This window comes from Xylaria bambusicola (assembly GCF_022495145.1).
Source record: "Xylaria bambusicola strain CBS 139988 unplaced genomic scaffold F5B22scaffold_41, whole genome shotgun sequence".
Classification (NCBI taxonomy): Eukaryota; Fungi; Ascomycota; class Sordariomycetes; order Xylariales; family Xylariaceae; genus Xylaria; species Xylaria bambusicola.
In genome coordinates, this window is record NW_025953594.1 from 140403 (window position 1) to 159180 (window position 18778).

An 18778-nucleotide genomic window follows, 5' to 3' on the forward strand; every position below is an offset into this window, starting at 1 on the left:
ATCATAGGCAATGGGCGTATCTAGCCGGCATTGCTTGTCCTGGGACGCATGATTCTAGGTGAAGCAGCTCCCCGATTATTAACATCACCTGGAATACTCGCAGACTGGGTTCACGACCACCCTATTCCCAACTTTGCGGCTAGAGGTCTTCCAGCGAGGTGCTACCCAGGTTGGACAGGTGGAACGCTCGAAGCACAACTATACACTGGCAGAATAGCCCCTATATGACTCACCTTCAAATTTATCGACTCTTTGCAAATCCGTTTTCCAAGGATAGCTGTTAACACCGGATTTGAATATTGTAACGGCTCGCTAAATCTATGATTCGTATTTAACTAATGAAACGACATAACCTTGATTCAACATTCGGATACGCGTTGTTCTTTGCACAAGCCTCTAGTCACATGCCACCAGTTCATGCTGCATAAGTACGCACGGTATGGCGCCGGCTGGCGACTCCCTCCCAGAACCGTTTCGGACGACCCGTCTTCCAGGAGACGCACAGTGTCAATATCGCGATCAACAGACTGAGTATCCCAACAATGATACCGATCAGATCAGTCGTCTTCAGCTTATCGTCACTTGAGTCTTTCGCGGAACTAGCCGTATCTGTCGGCCCAGCACCCTCAGTACTTGAGATTGTGGATGACGCTGGCGTGATGGTGGGAGAGATGGTAACTGTCGTCTGAGAAGGCGAGATGTGAGTAGACGTGATTTGAGAAGACGAGAGCTCTGATGTAACAGGGGGTTGGCTTTCTGAACTTTGTGCCGTTGTCTGAGTCTCATGCGACGATGTCTCAGACCGAACTACAGTAAGTGTCAGGGGTTAGCGTATGTAGTACATATCGCCCTCTTCTCGGGAATGACCATATAGCGGCGGAAAGGAGATACGCAAGATGCAGTAAAGGCTTCACTCGGAAACACATGCCTCTTCTTGCCTTGCGGGCATATATTATCACCAACCTACACGTGGGTGGCCGTCAAGAAAAACGACGCAGCGGAAATGAGCAGTGCAGCAATGGGAGTCCAGGAATAGCGCGTCCCAGCACCAGACCGAACAACCGTCTGCGTCGTCGTAACAATCTCGGTAACAGTGACAGTGGCAGCAGCGGCAGCGGCAGCGGTAAGACACGCACCTGTTGGCGAAACAGACGCCGTTGCCACAGACGTATACCCATGGTCAGAGCAGTACCTCAACAAGAAATCCGTCGCGGTGCGCTGGTCTTCATAATTGGAGCACAAACTAAGGACTTGCTCATCGATGGAGTCGACGGCTTGCTCCAGCGTGCTCGGTCGACACAAGCACGCGTTCGTCTGGCATCCCACTACGACGTCCACCAATTCGCCATGGCAGTCGTGAGCGTTTCCCCTGAATGGACACTGCGCGCAAGCGCGCATGTCGCGCCAGCCCGCGAGCGTCGTGTATACGATGGAGTCATCGGAGATGATTTGCGCGGATGCGGTGCACAGGGCTAAGATGAGCTGGGCAAGTATATAGAGGGATGCATGGTTTGGAGACCAGCGTGTGAGGAGCCTCATTACTGCGGTGAGATGCAAAGGCCTATATTCTGACGATAACCACGCGAATCTGAAAGTTATTCTAGTTAGAATGAAGTATCGTCACCGTCAACGATGCATCGATATCATATAATAACATCAGCGCAAGTTGGTATCAGCATTCGTCACGACGTAGACGCGTTGAGTCAGAGCCGGACACATTCTTTATCTATCTGCCTATAGTTATAGGTATTCCCACTTCATATGTTGTCTAGGCCTGTAGTGCGCCTAGCTAACAGATGTGGCGTTCGAATGGTCGAATGGAAATACATCGTCCATGACGCTTTTGGATTGAGTTATTGATACATGTTATCACGAGCCCTGAGTGCACTATCACGTATGCAGACAGCTGAATTGGCGATGGCGTTCAGCCGCTCGAGCCTCAGCTTGACTGTGCCACGGCATGGAAGTTTCGAGCCCGGAGGCAGAGTCGCGGTATACTCACTCAGATTAGATAGTTTTTACACCACGCGATGGTGGATCGTACTTCGCGTGAGGTCATTTGAACAATTAGATAGAAGCAATGGTGTTGATATGTGAGTTGCCCATAGAAGCTTTCCCTTGCTAATCCCCCATACCCCCCCCCTTTTAGTGCCTTCGTAGGTTTATTTTGTCTTTATACCAACTAGTCAGCCATTATCTGCTTGGCAGAGAAAGCTACTCAACCGAGTCGACTGAGCTTTGATATCTTTTCCGTACTAAGCACTAGCGAAGTCAAGTATAGAACACACGTCCATTAGCAAAAAGCGCACCAACAAGGCTAAGCAGAGTGCTTTGATATCCTATTATCTATCGGGGGCATGGGTCAAGCGCAGTTGACTGTCCTTTTTTATTGATTTTTTTTTTTTTTTTTAAATTTAGTTATGTATTTATTTATTCATTTTTCGAACTAGCTTTAGCAATAATTGTTTTCGCGAGGGTGAAGTGGAAAGGTCTAAAACGCCAGCTCATGCAGCAATACGTGTATTCAAGCTCTGGGATATCATACCTCGGAATTCCACCTCACCTCTCGCTGAACCCTTATCTTTCCACGCGGTATTCTTGCTGATCCTGGTCGTGCGCTTATATCTGTCCAGAATTCTCCGCGCTCTCTTGCTGGATAGAGCACGTTCATGTCATCCATCCTTTTGAGGAACCTTTCCTCGTCTTCCGAGTTGCGAGGTGCACTGCGATTGATACCGGATCTCGACCCTCCCGCCAGATTCATTTTTGATTGTCCACGGATGGGTTTCATGGTGTAACCCGTTCGGTGTGTGATAAGTCTGTCATCAGGTGACCCCATTCCTCTAGCTCTCTTGTACACCGGAGCAAGAGTGGGAGCACAGGCGGCAATGACTGTAAGGTAGATCTCGATGGCACTCGTAGCTAACAACAGTGCCGGCGATTCTGGAACTTATCAATATCTCTACAACCTCCTCATTGTCAGACGGAAGAATATACTCACCACTAGAGCCGTTTGGTGGTTGATTTAGATATAGCGAAATGGCGATCAATCGCGCAAAATTTGCACCTATTGCACTACGCATAATGTTAGCGGAATTAGATTGGGAAATGTGACAAACCCGGCTACCAGCAGGAGTTTCACTTACAGTCCGCCGATACAGAATATCCCAATGACAAAAGAAATCTTTGCTCTTGATGAACGCAACTTCATAACCTCATGAACGGGTAAGGCCACGATAGCGACGTCAATGATGATGCTAAAGGCGGCTGGGATGACGATACCCAGCTTAGTCTCCAGACATTGTCCTCCTTGGATTGAATGATCCCACATATATGAGATTGGTTGACATATCCCAAGATTTAGACCCTCAACTACTACGAACCAGGCGACAGACACGACGATGAGAATGTACCCGCCACGCTTTACCATCTTAGTATGGAAGATCCGTAAGATGAACATAATGGCAGAGAGTCGAATGCTGGTTAACGCCGTGCCATACAAGATAGTCGAGATGAATATGAATTTGAGTGGCTCTTTCGATGCGCGTGGAGAGGCGGATATGGCGTCCGGTGAGTCAATCCCAACACCGTACTCGAGGAAAGCAATAATGACTACCGCACCGAGCCCGTGTTGAACAATCAGCGCAAACAGCGCAAGCCAGTCATCCGAGCATGCTCCGAGCCTAGATAGCCGTCTCGCCAAAAATCGAAGGGCGAGAGTGATGCTAGAGAGGACGCCTAGAAAGATTATGGCTCCTATGTAGCCCCATGCATCGTGCCAGACTCCGAGAGTCGATGTCATTGATGGTGCCACCGACGATTCCATCGCCTGCTAGCTGCTACACAAGCTGAACATGCGTGTCGTGGGTGGAAGACGATTAGAAGGGCCAGCCAGCTGGTGAGAGATGAGCAAGTATTTGGGGTAGAAGAAACACCATGACTCGCAAAGGAGCTTTTTTGTCGAAGAGTTTCGTGTGCATTACCCCAGGCTTCGAGTATGCGAGCCAAGTTCGAGCTTCATTGGTGCCAGTGGTAACGTTGGTCCGCCGTTGGGTTCATCCATCCATCTGCTACCATGTGCCCACAAGCCTGTCCGCGTGCATCTGTGCGTTTACTGCAACAGTAGAGAAGCCGGACTCTGGACCAATGGATACGCTGAGGCGGCTTGAAGCAACGGTCGACAATAGATTAAGGTGGAATCGATGTGGGCTGACCACTCAACTTATGGCGGAGCCCACGTAGAACCCATGCCCTGCAAACGTGGCTCACAGACGGGACGTGCGAAGGCATCGCGAGGTCCACCAGATGCAGGTAGTATGTTTCACTGCCCTACTCAAGGTCGGCTCTGAACGAGAGCCAAGTGTACTGATCGTCCCACGGACCGCTACCCAAGACTCGTGCCAAGTGTCTCCTACCAGATACTTCCCGAACGACTGCATACTTGTGCCCCATCAAACTCAAGCAGTGCTTGCATGATATGTGCAAAACCTGGGCAGTAGATGGCGAAACTTTCTTCCACCATCCACTCCTCGCAAGAATATCGTACCACCACTATTGTATTACTTACAGCGATAATCGAGATGCTGCTACACTAGCGTGGCCCTGCCCACTTCGAGCAACGTGGGTAGAGCGAGCGAGCAGGGGACCAGGGGCGGGAAGATCTATCCCAAATGTGAGACGGCCAATTAGGATCAGATATCTATCTCTAGGCACGTAGGATTTGGTGGGTAATTAACGCGCGTCTACTTACCAAAGCGCGTAAGATCTCTGCGCCTGTCTTTGTGCCTACCTGGGCAGACATCTAGGCTGTCTACGTTCCCTTTTCCTTAGGAGTTTCGATGCTTCGTTCAAGTATAGATACTAAGATGAACCGCCATTAAACCATCCATACAGGCCCCCATACAATAAAGCAGACTAACAGAGTACGAATAAGCTGAAGTAGGCGTTTCCCACGTGGCCAGTGTCCACACGAGGAACGTGGTAGATGTGAGCACCACCACCCGTTGTATGAATGTGCCACGCACGTGTTTCGGCCAGGTTCATCGCCAAGTTCGGTTCCACATGGATGGGATTGGCTCGGATGCATTCATTCCGATTGCTCTCTTTCTTGCGCGAGCGCAAGCGCACTATACCGTCTGACTGCATATTCATGTCGTAGAGGAAGGCAATTGATGTACATTTGCTCACCGACTTTCTAAAAGAATATTGAGTTTTACAATGACTATTGTCTGCCTCAGCCTTGACGAAAATAATTATCCGAACTAGCTAGAGGGTTGCTTCACGAAAGGTTTTACTTCTGGCATTGTCATTTGATCGCGAAATCCAAAGCCCACGTAAAACGCTGAGGATGGCATAGATTCCTACCTAATTGATAAGAACGCGTGACGAAACGAGGACAACTTGAGAGTTAGGGTGCAAGACGACTCTTGAGCAGCTCGTTGTGTAGGCTCGGCCCCAGATACAACTCAAGTACATTTTATAATTATTATAGTACTATCAACCGTATCCCAGCCCCTTGATCTTGCCAGGTGACACATACCGCCATCGTTTATCCCATATACACAGTGCAGTGTCTGATCCTGCATAGTAGTCATATCTTCATCCATCTTTATTTTTCTCTTTGTTGTGGTTTGGCAGACGTTGGAAGTATACTGTCTGGAGGAGGTCGGCAAATCTGTAGCGGAGGATATGACCATTGCAATCTTCACCAAAGAATTCAAACAAGCTATTCTCAGAGCGACCGACTAAGCTCGGCAGCGTAGCTGTCGTGATATGATTCGTAATGGCGCCGGTAAACAGAGGAGCTCCTGATGAAGAATTGTTAGCGCCCTAGTTGAAGACTGATATAGATCCTTGGGTAGCTTCGGACGAAATATGTAGCCAACGGCTTTTGTTATTGCGGAACCCTCGGCTTTCGACTCTGGGCGACTTACCATTGTGTGTGTCCTTATCGGGGTGAAGTTCAAAGGGGCCACCTGTAGATAGACTATATTGTCCCACCAGCGCCCACCTCGCAATATTATCGGTGGAATGGGCAGGAAGCTCAAGCTCAGTCGGACGAACCGCTCTCTGTGTAGTATCGTTCGCAGTCATAATCAAGGAGCTATATCCGGTCTCGGCGTATACACTGATACCATCTGGATAGACAGTATGCCAGGTCAGAACTGGGTCGCCGGTTGTCATGTTCCTTTGCAAGTTACACGTTAGCTTGTTCGTTAACCGAACGAAGAAAGTGGCGCCTTACGTGAGAGTGGCATTGATGATGCTCCAAGCTCCCACGAAACATTTTAATGGGGTATGAGCCCAGTTGCCCATGACGGTATATTGTAGGAAGACTGGCGATGTCAGATTGGTAAATATGTGGATAAAGAGGCCATTCGATCAAGTGTCTTGATCCTCTCCATTCAAGTCCGTTAACCTCCAGGAATCCAGGTCGTTCTTCCAATAAGCAAGCTCGCATTCACGAAATCTTAGTAACTGGCAAGATATGAGTCAAGGTTTGAATTGACTTGCCTTAATTTGATTCACCTACCTCCCAGAACGAGATTCGGGTTAAACTTAGAGTATGGCATGAAACATAAACGAGGCTTTTGGATTAGTTAGGAAGTCTATTCTAGTCCTAGTCCGTTGAGCTTTGTCGGCCAATTCCTAACACTTATCTATCTTCGTCCATCTACTCTAACCTCGATGTGGATAACATACTAAAAATAGTGTATTAATATGCTCCTAGGCCATTTTTATCAAAAATTGAAATACTATTCGAGTTGGTGGGCTTTCGCCAGCGGTGTTAGGTCGTTCATACGAAGGTACATAAGATCGTCCCTAGCAGAGCGAGCAGAAAGTTCAAGCATAAATACTACTATCAAGTATGCTGGATTTGCGTCTCTGGCAAACCAGACTTTTCAACCAAGTAAGTTTGAAGCTTAAAAGAAAACAGGAAACTAGTTACACTATATTAATGATTACACATGGCGACGAACAAATATCGCTTAGGTAATCAGGGTTAAATGTGTGAATTGGGGACCGATGATCACAAATATGTAGGGGTAAATTTTGGTCATAATGCCCAGTTTGGAATCGGAATTTAATATACGTTGTGCTACATTCTCAAGGCTACTCCACTCACGTAATTAATAGATCCGACCCCCCAGCAATAATCATATCATACGTGCTGTAGGACACATTAACTTCGAGCAATTATCTATAACCCCCAACTAGCTGAGTTTTCGCTCCAATCATCATCCAGACTAGATACTGAACAAGACAGTCTATATTAAAGAAGTATATGAACCATGAGAGTCTACGTTATTACCTACCTAAGCACCCAAACACTATACGAGTATCCCCGCATGCGGGCAAGACAATCAGTACCAATAACAGCGATTCAGGCTAAATGTGGTATCATCGTAGGCGTTGTGGCGTTGGTAACTTTCCAATGAAGCCCCAGGGGGTTAATATCGCGCGGGGTTGTTCATCGGGCTCCTAAATCATGATTCATGACCGAGGGCATTCTGGCGGAATATTCGAGAGGGGCGTGCGAAGGAAATAATATTACCACCATTTAGCCGTCATTCATAAAGTCCGAGCTAGAACAACAAGAAGTGCGGGATTCCTAGTTACTTCTTATAAAGATAGAGCTAAATGCGAGGAAAAAACCCTCTAAAAGGGTAGAGACAAATTTTCGCCAACCAAAGCTCTAGAACATGGCGTGGATCACTTTCGCCGCCCTGTTCGTGGGGATCGCGTGGGCACGTGATTTTCCCAACTGCCAGTCCGGACCAGTGAGTTCCTATCCGAATAAATCCTCGACTAGTTCTGGGATGTACAGTTATATGTGTGGACTGTGCGCCTTTTCATGATCAAAGGTCGCGGTTTAGGAGGCATAACGGTGCCATACTTGCGAGAAAATCTGATTGTGTTCACAATGCATCTGGTGACTGAAAGGACCTTCGACTAATGATTGGGGAAGCTCGCATCGAATCAAGTATGCAACGCGACACTCGATCCGTGGTCGCGTGCAACCGCAGTAAGATATCTTGATATCAAGTCCATATGTGATTCAAGTCGACTCACAGTCATTGTGTAGCTCGTCACGGCTATGACCACAAGTGAGAAGATCGCTAACAGTGGGGACAATTCTCCCGGAATTTCGCGTCTCGGTCTACCGGCGTATGAATGGTGGCAGGAAGCGCTGCATGGAGTGGCCGGGTCACCAGGTCTGCAATTTGCAAACTCGGGGAATTGGAGCTACGCAACTTCGTTTCCCCAGCCTATCACAATGGGCGCAGCTTTCGACATGCCCATGATCGCCTCGGTAGCGACCGTAACCTCAACCGAAGCAAGGGCCTTTAGCAATGGCGGGAAAACCGGGCTGAACTTCTGGACACCGAATATCAACCCCTTCCGAGATCCCCGATGGGGAAGAGGACAGGAAGTCCCCTCTGAGGATCCTTATCACGTCTCGCAGTATGTGATGCAACTGATCCCTGCGCTTCAAGGCGGGCTCAACCCAGAACCATATTACAAGATCGTTGCTACGTGTAAGCACTATGCGGGATACGACCTGGAGAACTGGCATGGAATAGCGCGGTACGGGTTCGATGCCAAGATAACGATGCAGGATCTCCAAGATTATTATCTTCAACCGTTCCGAACGTGTGTTCGCGATGCTAATGTTCGCTCGATCATGTGTTCTTATAATGCGGTGAATGGAGTTCCAACGGTACGTTCCACACTAGTTTTGCCCAGTTTATAGCTGAGGCCTACTGTGTTCTTCCGGAACTGAGCCTCAGTGCCGCATTCCAATGTGATTGGGATGCCTGTCTTGAGGGGTTCATTCTAACGTAGATTACAGTGCGCGGATCCATGGTTGCTACAGAAAGTTCTTCGAGAGCATTACGGCTTTACTGAATGGGTGACAGCTGACTGTGATGCTATACAAAACATTTGGACCGATCATCATTACGGAGGGAGCGCGGCAGGGGCTGCTGCAGCTGCGATAAACGCCGGTACCGATCTTGACTGCGGGTCATTCTGGCCGCAGAATCTTCAGGCTGCTTACAATCAGCGATTGTTCAATGACACCATACTCAACCGGTCTCTAATACGTCGCTATGCGTCCATGGTTAAGTTGGGCTGGTTTGACGCCGCTGCTAAGCAACCGTATCGGCAAATAGCCTGGGCTGATGTGGCAAAGCCAGATGCAAAGGAGTTGGCGTTACGTGCCGCGCAGGAAGGCCTCGTACTGCTGAAGAATAGCGGTACTAATAAGCTGCCATTGTCTACAACGACGACGAAACGTGTAGCCGTCGTTGGCCCACTCGCGAACGCGACAACTCAAATGCAGGGGAACTATTACGGCAGAGCGCAAAGCATATCGACCATTTTCAATTCCCTCAAGGCGGCTGGCTTCGAGGTCACGTACACACAAGGCTGCGCAATTACGGGCACATCGACATCCGGATTCGCCGCAGCTGTGAATCTGGCGAAGAGTGCAGACGCCACTATTTACGTCGGCGGTATAGACAATTCAGTTGAGTCAGAAACCAGAGACCGAGAGCAGATCACATGGACCGGCGCTCAGTTATCCCTGATCCAGCAACTGGCAGCGGCCACGGGCGATAAGCCGTTTATTGTTGTTCATATGGGTACCATGGTCGATAGCTCGGCCCTCGTGTCCGAGAAGAACGTCAACGGGTTGCTCTGGGCGGGCTACCCTGGGCAAGACGGAGGCAAAGCTGTCGTCAATGTGCTAACTGGTGCCTTTTCTCCCGCTGGGCGATTGCCCATCACGCAATACCCTAGTGATTATGTCAACCAGGTCGATATGACGAATATGAACTTACAGCCTGGAAGTGGAAATCCTGGGTACGTGGGAGGGCTCTCCTCGTCCCTCACCTGAGCTTGCCGGATCCAATATACTGACAATTATCTAGACGCACATACAAGTGGTACTCCAAGTCACCGGTTTTCTCTTTCGGATATGGATTGCACTACACCAGCTTCAACGTCTCACTCCCAGCAGACTTGCCAAAGACATTCACGACAACAGATCTAACGGGCGGCAAGGGCCATGAAGGATCCCCATTAGACCTTTGGCCACTAACTTCGGTTCCAGTATCGGTCACGAACACAGGGAATGCCACTTCTGACTATGTGGTGCTCGCCTTTCTGAAGGGCGAGTATGGGCCTACACCGTATCCCAATAAGAGCCTGGTGGCTTTTATAAGACTGCATGATATCAAGCCTGGTGATACTGCTACCGGGAAGCTTGACATCAAAATTGGAAGTGTTGCGCGAAGTGACGCCAATGGGGCACTGACACTATACCCTGCAAAATACAAATTAGTATTGGACGTTGATGATCGTACAAGCTGGGATTTCGAGATCACAGGTAATGCGACGGTGTTGGATAAACTGCCAGCGAAGTAGAGTGGATATATCTGAATGACTAGCTGGGAATACAATGGGTTGAAGGGGTACAGAATGCGTCTACTCTATATACCGCTCTGACTTTGAAAAGCTGTAGCTCTGGTTTATCTTAACCATTTATACACCCATGGAATACTGATTGTTATCTTGGCTTTGACCTTCGCTGTCGACGCGACAGAGACGGTACCCAACTTGCTCCCATCGATCGTTACCAACACATGGGTTGCACCAGAGGACATCTTCTGGGTCAACTGCCCTTTTGATTTCGAGGAGCCGCTCGTAATTCTCTCCCCAAAACGTATGTTGCCAATCCGGCTCGTAAGGGTAATTCTAATAATCCTTGTCAGTCACTGCCCAGTATGAAGACAACTTTTTGAGATCCCACCTCATTCACATAAGCTCCCATATCAGGCGCTAGCTTTCGGTAGGGTTCAGTTCTAGCATTGACAATGTCGATAGCCTCGGCTCTCGCGGTAGCGTTAAGTGGAAGAAAGGAATGCCCGGTCACTAGAATACGCGAACGTTAGATCAAGCCTAACATTCTCGGTGTACTGGAGACCTCACCGGCGTGGACAACGGCCCTTCTCCAGGTTGGAGTAACTGCGGTACTACCACCTCTTGGTTTGGCATTATGTACACCTTTCCCAGCTACAAGATATGCTGATCCGGACGCGAGCTTGAAAGCTTGCCCGATATCGGCGGGGTCAGATGTCGTAAGAGCTTTTTCATCCAGAAGACGAGACCCAACATATTGATCGTAACCTGCCGGGTTCTTGTCGTACCATACATCGAACCAAGCTTTGAGGGATGGGTACGGAAAGACGGAGATCGCGGAAATTGCAGAGGGCCAGGTAGCATTGACATGAGCAATGATAGGTTCCCAGATGGCCGCCATATCACTGATATCGTCGGTATCTAGAATCTGTTTAGGGGGGAAAGGTTAGGGATCGTCAGTTATGGTAGAGACGAAAACAGGTGAAATTCTGCCGCCGAAGAATAAACGAATAAAGCACGTACCACAAATTCACCACCCACACCTGCATAGTTGGTAATGCCACCATTGCCATCTGGTCCGCTCAAGTTTTCTCCAAAGTATACGTAGCCCGATACGTCCTTTGACATGAGGTAGGGGAATTGAGAGGCTACATAACCATTCATGTCCCAAACCCAAGGTGCTTTGACATCAGGACTCAGAATTCCAATGAGCCCTGCTACTAGCTTTGGCGTTGGGTGGGTAGCTATGGTCGCCGAGGTCATGACGCCGAAAGTCGATCCTCCACCCTATGTATCGTTAGCTCTGGTGTACACGAAGAAACTCGTCGACGTGAACTTACGCCCCGCATGGCCCAAAACAAATCTTCATTTTGGCACTCGTTGGCAGTAAGAACCTCGCCCATCGGCGTGACAACCTCGACTTCCAGAACGCTATCTGCTCCCATGCCATATTTTGGACTCAGAATTGAATGACCACCGCCGGTAATATAACCACCCACACTGACTGATCGTGAATCCCCGCCTACGATAGTCTGATTGATCTTGTCTAACTCGGTATAAACGAGACTGAGCGGGGAACCGCCGCCTACAGTTACGGCGGGGCTGTCGATCGTAAAGTTGCAACCAGTTGGTTTAAACGTCTCATGTGTCTCGACACTCTGCATATGATGAACCCAGATCGATAGAGCCCCTGGCGCCTGCGAACGACCTTGGAAGTCATGGCCGGAACTCTTCACGACAACACGAATGTTGTGTTTCCGTGCTAGTCGGCGTTGATTATTAGCACTAGCAGTTTATAAAAGATGGTATTGATCAAGTTACCAAACTCGAAGCTTAGCTTCACGTCCATGGGGGTCGTTGCGTTCACGACGTAGGCAGGATATCCCGCACTACTACATGGAGTATATGGGTTAACCAGACAGGTGTCATTATTGAATTGCTGCCACATGTTTGAAATGGGATCGGCGACGTGGAAGTCGTAGGTTGACCAGGCTGCAGTGACGATGACGCACTTGTTGGCGCTGTGCGGATGTATTGTCAGTAATTAACCACCTCGTAAGCGATTAGAGATCTACTTTCAACGCACTTGTAGGTGGGCTGTCCTGGATGGCAGACAGCTCCAGGAGGAGCCCTTGGTTTGATAAGTTTTCCCCCAGTAGACTGATTGAATTGGGTCCAAGTCTCTTCAGGTGGCCACTGTTCGTGATATGTCAGTGTCTGATTGTTGATTTACCCAATTTATCGTTGATTGTTCCCAAACAAGCCTTATTCTCATGTCAAAAGTATCGATCAGGTGCATATTGAGCACATGATTTAAACCCAGGTTGGCCAATTGATTGAGCACTTACGGCGGTGGTACCAGGGAAGGCTTTGCACGTTCCATGGTCGCCATGTGCCTCAGACGGGGCCAGGAAGAAGGATGAGGCGAGAACGAATTGATATACCAGCGCTTTCATCTTGTCAGTGATGCGTGGATTGATGACGATGAACGAGATGCTCACCTTGTTAAAAGACCTCACTCTCTTCATATATAATTTCTTTTCCGAGGGGATGGCTACATAGAGTTATAACTAAGGCGGATAATAGGGCTGAAAATGAGTCGACTATGAATTATGGAGGCATGTGATCATAGCCACAATCATCATCGCTTAATTGTAATGTTTCTGCCTGACATGCAGCGTACCCTGCGTAAGGTAGTATGTTTACCAGGAGTCTCCAATTTCGCATGGGGTTCATCTGGCTTCGTATAGCTCGGGTTTTCTGTCCGCTCTTCTCAGATTGCACTTCTCGGCTAGTCTTTTCCCTATTGGGACGCCTAACCCCAACCATCAGGTCGAATATTAGTGCGGTCCTATCCGCGCCACCTTTCGCAGCATCCTTCCTAATGTATTACAACACCTGGGGACCTGGACACGCCATGGAAAGGCAAGGCGTACGAATGTCCAACCCCTGATATGCGTACTAGCGAACATCAAAGCTGGAATTGAGAGTCGTACTTCGTACGTGGGACAATCACTAGTTACGCCTTCAGCCGCACACGTGGGCACTGTGTGCTTTGAATCAGTTTTTGCCTGGCACAGTACCTTGAGCCAAAAACCCCCGGGACCCTATGACGACATGGCTTTATCTATAACTGTTGCAGTTGAGTTATGTATACGTAAGCTGGACGACGTAACCAGAGCACGACATATCTTGCCATACTTCTCATGATTATGCTGGTGCCTATTCTACATGTAACCTTTAATACTGATTTGAGCTAGACTTTAACCTGGGTTTATTGCATGTCGTATGAGGCTATCCGTATATCACTAGGATTTATGCAACAAAAGGCACTGCCCCATACCTACCTGATAGGGCAGTAGGCAGGCGGTAAGCTTGAAGACGACTTGTGCCTAGAGAAGGGCAATGAATAGAAAACATTCCAACTGACATCCCCATCAGGAACGGCTCATTTGTGTTTGTGATAGTATGATGCTATCTGGCTGATCTTCGTCGGCTAATGCGCATATTATACCAAGACCTGTGCTTGGTATCATTATCCTTGCTCGCGGCAGATCTTTCTGCATCTACCCCTAATCGGGTGCGGTGCTTGGCACATACCAGCCTTATACTGAAATGGTGTAGTGGGAGGGATTAGTAAGTGTTGATATCAGAGTTTCGGAAATTATAGACTGATTGTTGATGAACTTTACAGAAGGCATCAATGAATACCGATATAGCTCTTCAGCTTTTCGCCTAATTCAATACGTTTGGTTCTTATCTTTGTTATTTTCTCGACACTCATTAACTACCCATAATGTTGTAGAGACTACATATCTTCTTGCGTATGGAAGCATTAAGTTAGATTTAAGAGAGAGAGAGAGAGAGAGAGAGCATTGAAGGGTAGACTTGAAAGGTTTCGACCTGCCATAACGACCTTCCCACGGCAGTTAGTTAGGATGATGATGCATAGTACATACATCACATTCACCACATTTAAATGAGGCTGATGCCAGTTCTCGTAAAAAATATCTCCTAAGTAGCGCACATGAGCGTGTAGAGAAAATCTCGTCACATAAAAAGTAACTATCAGCGGGTCACTTGTGTGCCCTTGTCTTCGCATTCGCTAACAATTGGAAGTTTTCCCATTCATACATTTTTGGGAGTAGTTTAGTCACGTTGTGCTCAACTTGTATCAGATAATTCCACCCGCTTCTTTTGACATGACCAAGTGTCTCCATGCAAACTCAACTGCGCTTTTAAGATCAAATCAATCCAAAATCCAAAAGACTGCGCCTGGATTGCTCCTTGGTGGCTGTGATAGACTCAGTTTGCCGTTATCTGCTACGATAATATCTACTCAGGCCTAATGGAGTAAAAGATTACCCACTAGTTAGATGCCTTGTGATTATAGAGGGGAATCTGCAGTCACTATCGTTTGAGTGTCTTTCAACGTAGTGTCGGCCATATTCTCAGCCATGTATAACATCATTTGCTAGGGCATCTATTATAATCTAGCCTCGTACGCTTCTATTGTCAGGCATTTTCGGAAAGCGATATATTAATCAGTGCTTCTAAGGTTGTTTCAGTGGCGAAGGCTTATTACAGCCCTGGCTTGGGTCTAGTTCCCGCGGAATCCTTGTTACTGTTGCATGTACTGTGCCTTAAATTCATCAACGAACCGAAATACGATCGTGTAATCGCCCTTAAACTCCTTTGGAGTAATTCCCAGCTAAACCAGTACATACTATGTATGATTTGAGACCCTGTCAATTGGAATGACTTGCTATAGCACAACCTGGTCTCCCCAGGAACGTCAAACTACAGCCGACCGCGAAGATTGCCTCGCGTAAGGCTTTTCTGCAGGCTCTCGGAACACCAAAGAGAAAGACCAGGGCCCAATAAAACGTGGCGAATATTCTATCGCCCATGGATTTCTTGGTAAAATCAAATCTTCTCAATAGTTGTCCAATCTCAGTTGATGTTGAGGCCTGTGCTCAGGCTAGACCACGTCCATGAAAAAGTAGCCAGAATGGTATAACGATGCGGTTGTCTTGAACCGAGTTCTAGTCAGTATGCCTTGCCATTCGCTTAGAAGCATGCTCTTACGTCAATTGCTTTGAGTCGCTACAACACGCCACCGTCATGTGAATCTTCAATATTACGATCCGTGCTGACTTGTGGCTTGCCTGCGTGGCTGGTGCGTGGCAACGATTTTATTTCCTATTTGTCCCGGTGTCTGCCCCCATCTAAAGAAACTGACATATTGAGAGACAGAGGCTGATAAGAAGGGCTTCTAATTGAAGCCGTTGACAATAAGATGGCCTGTTATGGCTGCTGAGATCCAAATAGTGCACTTGGGTCCCTCTCCGTGTCTTGGCGCCCGACTTTGCTACTATTCACCCCTGACCAGATGCAAGGTGCCAATCCTTCGATCCGCAATGCAAGCTACAAATATGATGTAGGCAAGAGGTCTAAGTAAAGGCTTATCCGCACGCGGCGTGAGACCTAGGGACGAGCTTACAAGTGGTTTAATTCTCTAACTTGCTTTCTTCGTCATTTGGGGCGAAAGTCTAAAAGTGGTAGGTGCATTTTCAGAGATACGTTCTTCAAATATCTGATTGAAAGAAGATTTATTCGTAAGCCGGCATTGAACGCTTAAAAATATCTTTAATCTACATGCCGCTGAAGATCTGAAACTAGAGTTTTGGACTGCTCGCCCATTGGGGGCCTTTTGAAGCCTCTAGCTACCTAGACGCCCGGCTTGACGCTGTACCACTATGTAATGGTGCCCTACGTGAGAATGCAAAAAATTCGGTCATAATGAGGGGCTGAGGTAGGCTATGCCCCTATAACTTTTGTAACGCAGAGCGGACTTCATTCACCACGGTAGAACCAGGCGAATGTGGTATGTCCCTCTCATTTCTTGTCGCGTTCTTCTCCATTGACTTCATCTTCACATCTCTCTGGGCGATCCGAAGAACTCAGCGAATTTATCAATATTAAAACCAATTTCTATCAGGTTAGCGATGAAATTCTACCCAGAAAATCCTGGAGACTGTTAGTCAGGTTATCCTGTTGGTGGTACGTCATCTAGTCATGCGTTACGACGAATTGCCTAATTAGGCAATTCCTACGCAGGGCGGGAGCCAATAGGGCGGAGGCCGGTAGGGCGGACCTCCGGATGTCAGTTCTATATATTGATCAGTCGCCTCCCGTCTGTTTGACTGATGGTAGTCTGTATGACCTGCTACGCACCTGTAATTCATACGCCTGATTGTTGAATACAATATCTATTTACCCCACGTACAGGTTACCTTCTACGCTGCTTACTTACGTATATATGCGATTACCTAAGCTAACCCTGCATGACCTCCGAGAGAGACCACCTGTAACTGTACAAGCAACAACGAGTATGGCATTCGACCTCCCAAAGATGTTGATGTAGTTACTAATTTCTAAACAATAGTGGATGAACACTGTTGTACAGTTGTGTTGAAAGACAATCAAGCTGGCTCTTGCGATATGCTTCCGGCTACATACGGTGGGAGCGCGCTGTCTCCGGAAGACCGTATGACAACGACCGGAACAATCCACTGCTCCCTCCCTGTATCACTCGAGGACACCGATATTGACCTATTGCCCGACACCAAAGTCATCAGTATTAACCTGATCAGAAATGTATCAAATATCGAGATGCATGATCTGTTGGCTTCGAACAATGTCATTCCACCACGGCTCTCACTAGACATGGACGAATTAGCATACTTAAACCACTTCGCTGCGAGAACTCTTAACGCTGCAAATTATGCCTACTTGACAGATATTGAGCCTATATGGGACCTTAGCTCGCTTGAGTTCATGAGTGGGCGGGCCCTCAGAATTGAATCGGGTGACGCTCAGATGTACCTTTGGATGAGCTTAACTTTAGGTATGGGCATGGTTGCAATCGCTGTTCTCGTAGCTATATTTTGGATTCTCATTAGACTCAGACAGCAACTGAGATGCTTAGCAACATGGCCCCGAGCTGCTACTGAAGAGGCCCGAACACGGCAGGAGACAGAACCTATGCCGGCTGCGGTTGAACTATGTGAAGTTGAGGGGGATGGCATTGTGCGGGAGAAGCCGGATGATCATAAGTTTATCTATGAATTACCTGTGGTGCCTGCAGAGTTACCAACTTGTGCTTAAACCACCATAGTTGGGACGATGTAGGCAGCCTTGGTAGTACTAACGACTCTCTGGTATTCGGGAATCACCTACTTCCCATACACCGCATGTTGATTTTTAAGCTGCTTCAACATGTATGTTAGTGCGCTATATTATCTGATTTCTTTTATGCACCACGTTGTTTGGTAAGGATGGAGTACCCGGCGGTGTTCTGGTTTCATATCGGCGACTGGGAGAGGCGAACATTATCAATCCCCGTACCCTTTCCCGTACTTTTGGGCAGTCCCATCAGACAAGCATCGGATATTTCTCCCTCTCGCCGCTTGAATACTAGGGGACAAACCGCCAAAGGGTTATTGTGTCGTGTGTGCCTAGACGTGTTAATGCTCAGCTGCCACACCTGATCCTTACTAGTGTAGTCGTCAGTATAGCATTGGTAGCAATCGATGTTTACATATTACTGCATGTGTGGGTTGTTATCATCATCCCACCCTGTATTTAACTTGTCAACGGTACCTGCGGCTAAGCCCATGTGCCAAGGACCTACGCCACCTATCAAGAATACAGAGTCTCATAAACCATCTCTTGACACAGCGTTATTATAACTGTAAGAGGACATATTTTAGCATGCACAGCTCGTGGTCTGACATTAGGCTACAATATCCTGTCCTGAGGTATACTCGTGATACGGTAGCTCGATGGCGTTACCGCAGCATGGAACTAACGGGAAATCCCGAGGACCCGCGCAGTCCGATCTGTCTCGCTATATTAGACTTCTAACCCAATACCTTTCTCATATCCCATTGCCACAGCCGTCTTTCTCTTCTGTCCCGTTACAGACTCTACTCAAATATACCTTGTCTAATATGCTATGTTCTCCTCTTCTTTCGGCTCATAGCGGCTCCGCCTGAGGCCCAAACCTCAGCTCAGGGCTCACCGAATCTAGACTAGGCGAATTCGGTCGCTTCATCATCGCTGCTGCTACCTTAGAGTCGGTGAGCAACACATTCCAGCTTGTGACGCCGGCAGTGGCAGCTCGCGTCACTATCCGCATGGCTCTATCTTTCGTGACCATCAAGAGCATCAATGGTTCAAACCGCCTTGGTTCGCTTGCCACCATTGCCATGCGGTTAGCTGGATTGGCAATGTCCACCATGTCGATGCCGCGGTTTAGATCTACGACAGAGTATATATTTCAATTGCT

The 18778-nt window shown here is 47.9% G+C and overlaps 6 protein-coding genes across 6 annotated transcripts; 2 read left to right on the forward strand and 4 right to left on the reverse strand.

Moving 5' to 3' along the window:
• Window positions 1-415: 415 nt before the first annotated feature.
• F5B22DRAFT_649241 (uncharacterized protein) lies at window positions 416-1539 on the reverse strand (the record flags this gene model as incomplete). Its single annotated transcript, XM_047979143.1, has 2 exons — window positions 416-807; window positions 1050-1539. The coding sequence occupies 2 exons, from the start codon at window positions 1537-1539 to the stop codon at window positions 416-418; spliced, it is 882 nt and encodes a 293-aa protein (XP_047828159.1).
• An 855-nt stretch (window positions 1540-2394) lies between these two features.
• Window positions 2395-4151, reverse strand: F5B22DRAFT_365873 (uncharacterized protein). The gene is made up of 3 exons (XM_047971104.1): window positions 3147-4151; window positions 3002-3075; window positions 2395-2943 (listed from the first exon to the last, which is right to left on the reverse strand). Exons 1-3 carry the CDS (start codon window positions 3824-3826, stop codon window positions 2540-2542), a joined length of 1158 nt encoding a protein of 385 aa, XP_047828160.1. The 5' UTR covers window positions 3827-4151; the 3' UTR covers window positions 2395-2539.
• A 1447-nt stretch (window positions 4152-5598) lies between these two features.
• F5B22DRAFT_649243 (uncharacterized protein) lies at window positions 5599-6315 on the reverse strand (the record flags this gene model as incomplete). Its single annotated transcript, XM_047979144.1, has 3 exons — window positions 5599-5807; window positions 5934-6187; window positions 6245-6315. 3 exons carry the CDS (start codon window positions 6313-6315, stop codon window positions 5599-5601), a joined length of 534 nt encoding a protein of 177 aa, XP_047828161.1.
• A 1634-nt stretch (window positions 6316-7949) lies between these two features.
• On the forward strand, window positions 7950-10773 carry F5B22DRAFT_365913 (glycoside hydrolase family 3 protein). The gene is made up of 4 exons (XM_047971105.1): window positions 7950-8026; window positions 8087-8722; window positions 8855-9867; window positions 9936-10773. The coding sequence occupies exons 2-4, from the start codon at window positions 8099-8101 to the stop codon at window positions 10429-10431; spliced, it is 2133 nt and encodes a 710-aa protein (XP_047828162.1). The 5' UTR covers window positions 7950-8026; window positions 8087-8098; the 3' UTR covers window positions 10432-10773.
• On the reverse strand, window positions 10219-12881 carry F5B22DRAFT_658644 (uncharacterized protein; the record flags this gene model as incomplete). Its single annotated transcript, XM_047980129.1, has 8 exons — window positions 10219-10761; window positions 10817-10938; window positions 10996-11353; window positions 11449-11712; window positions 11766-12187; window positions 12247-12446; window positions 12512-12621; window positions 12774-12881. 8 exons carry the CDS (start codon window positions 12879-12881, stop codon window positions 10549-10551), a joined length of 1797 nt encoding a protein of 598 aa, XP_047828163.1. The 3' UTR covers window positions 10219-10548.
• Window positions 12882-16662: 3781 nt separating this feature from the next.
• F5B22DRAFT_618023 (uncharacterized protein) lies at window positions 16663-17946 on the forward strand. The gene is made up of 2 exons (XM_047975662.1): window positions 16663-16817; window positions 16874-17946. Exons 1-2 carry the CDS (start codon window positions 16748-16750, stop codon window positions 17593-17595), a joined length of 792 nt encoding a protein of 263 aa, XP_047828164.1. The 5' UTR covers window positions 16663-16747; the 3' UTR covers window positions 17596-17946.
• Window positions 17947-18778: the final 832 nt, after the last annotated feature.

Coding starts and splice junctions, on each gene's coding strand:
- F5B22DRAFT_365913 (XM_047971105.1), top strand. CDS start 8,099: ATGACCACAAGTGAGAAGATCGCTAACAGTGGGGACAATTCTCCCGGA. Junction 8,723..8,854: donor CGGTGAATGGAGTTCCAACG/GTACGTTCCACA, acceptor CGTAGATTACAG/TGCGCGGATCCATGGTTGCT. Junction 9,868..9,935: donor CCTGGAAGTGGAAATCCTGG/GTACGTGGGAGG, acceptor ACAATTATCTAG/ACGCACATACAAGTGGTACT.
- F5B22DRAFT_618023 (XM_047975662.1), top strand. CDS start 16,748: ATGCGATTACCTAAGCTAACCCTGCATGACCTCCGAGAGAGACCACCT. Junction 16,818..16,873: donor AACTGTACAAGCAACAACGA/GTATGGCATTCG, acceptor TCTAAACAATAG/TGGATGAACACTGTTGTACA.
- F5B22DRAFT_365873 (XM_047971104.1), bottom strand. CDS start 3,826: ATGGAATCGTCGGTGGCACCATCAATGACATCGACTCTCGGAGTCTGG. Junction 3,076..3,146: donor ATATTCTGTATCGGCGGACT/GTAAGTGAAACT, acceptor CATTATGCGTAG/TGCAATAGGTGCAAATTTTG. Junction 2,944..3,001: donor ACCACCAAACGGCTCTAGTG/GTGAGTATATTC, acceptor GATAAGTTCCAG/AATCGCCGGCACTGTTGTTA.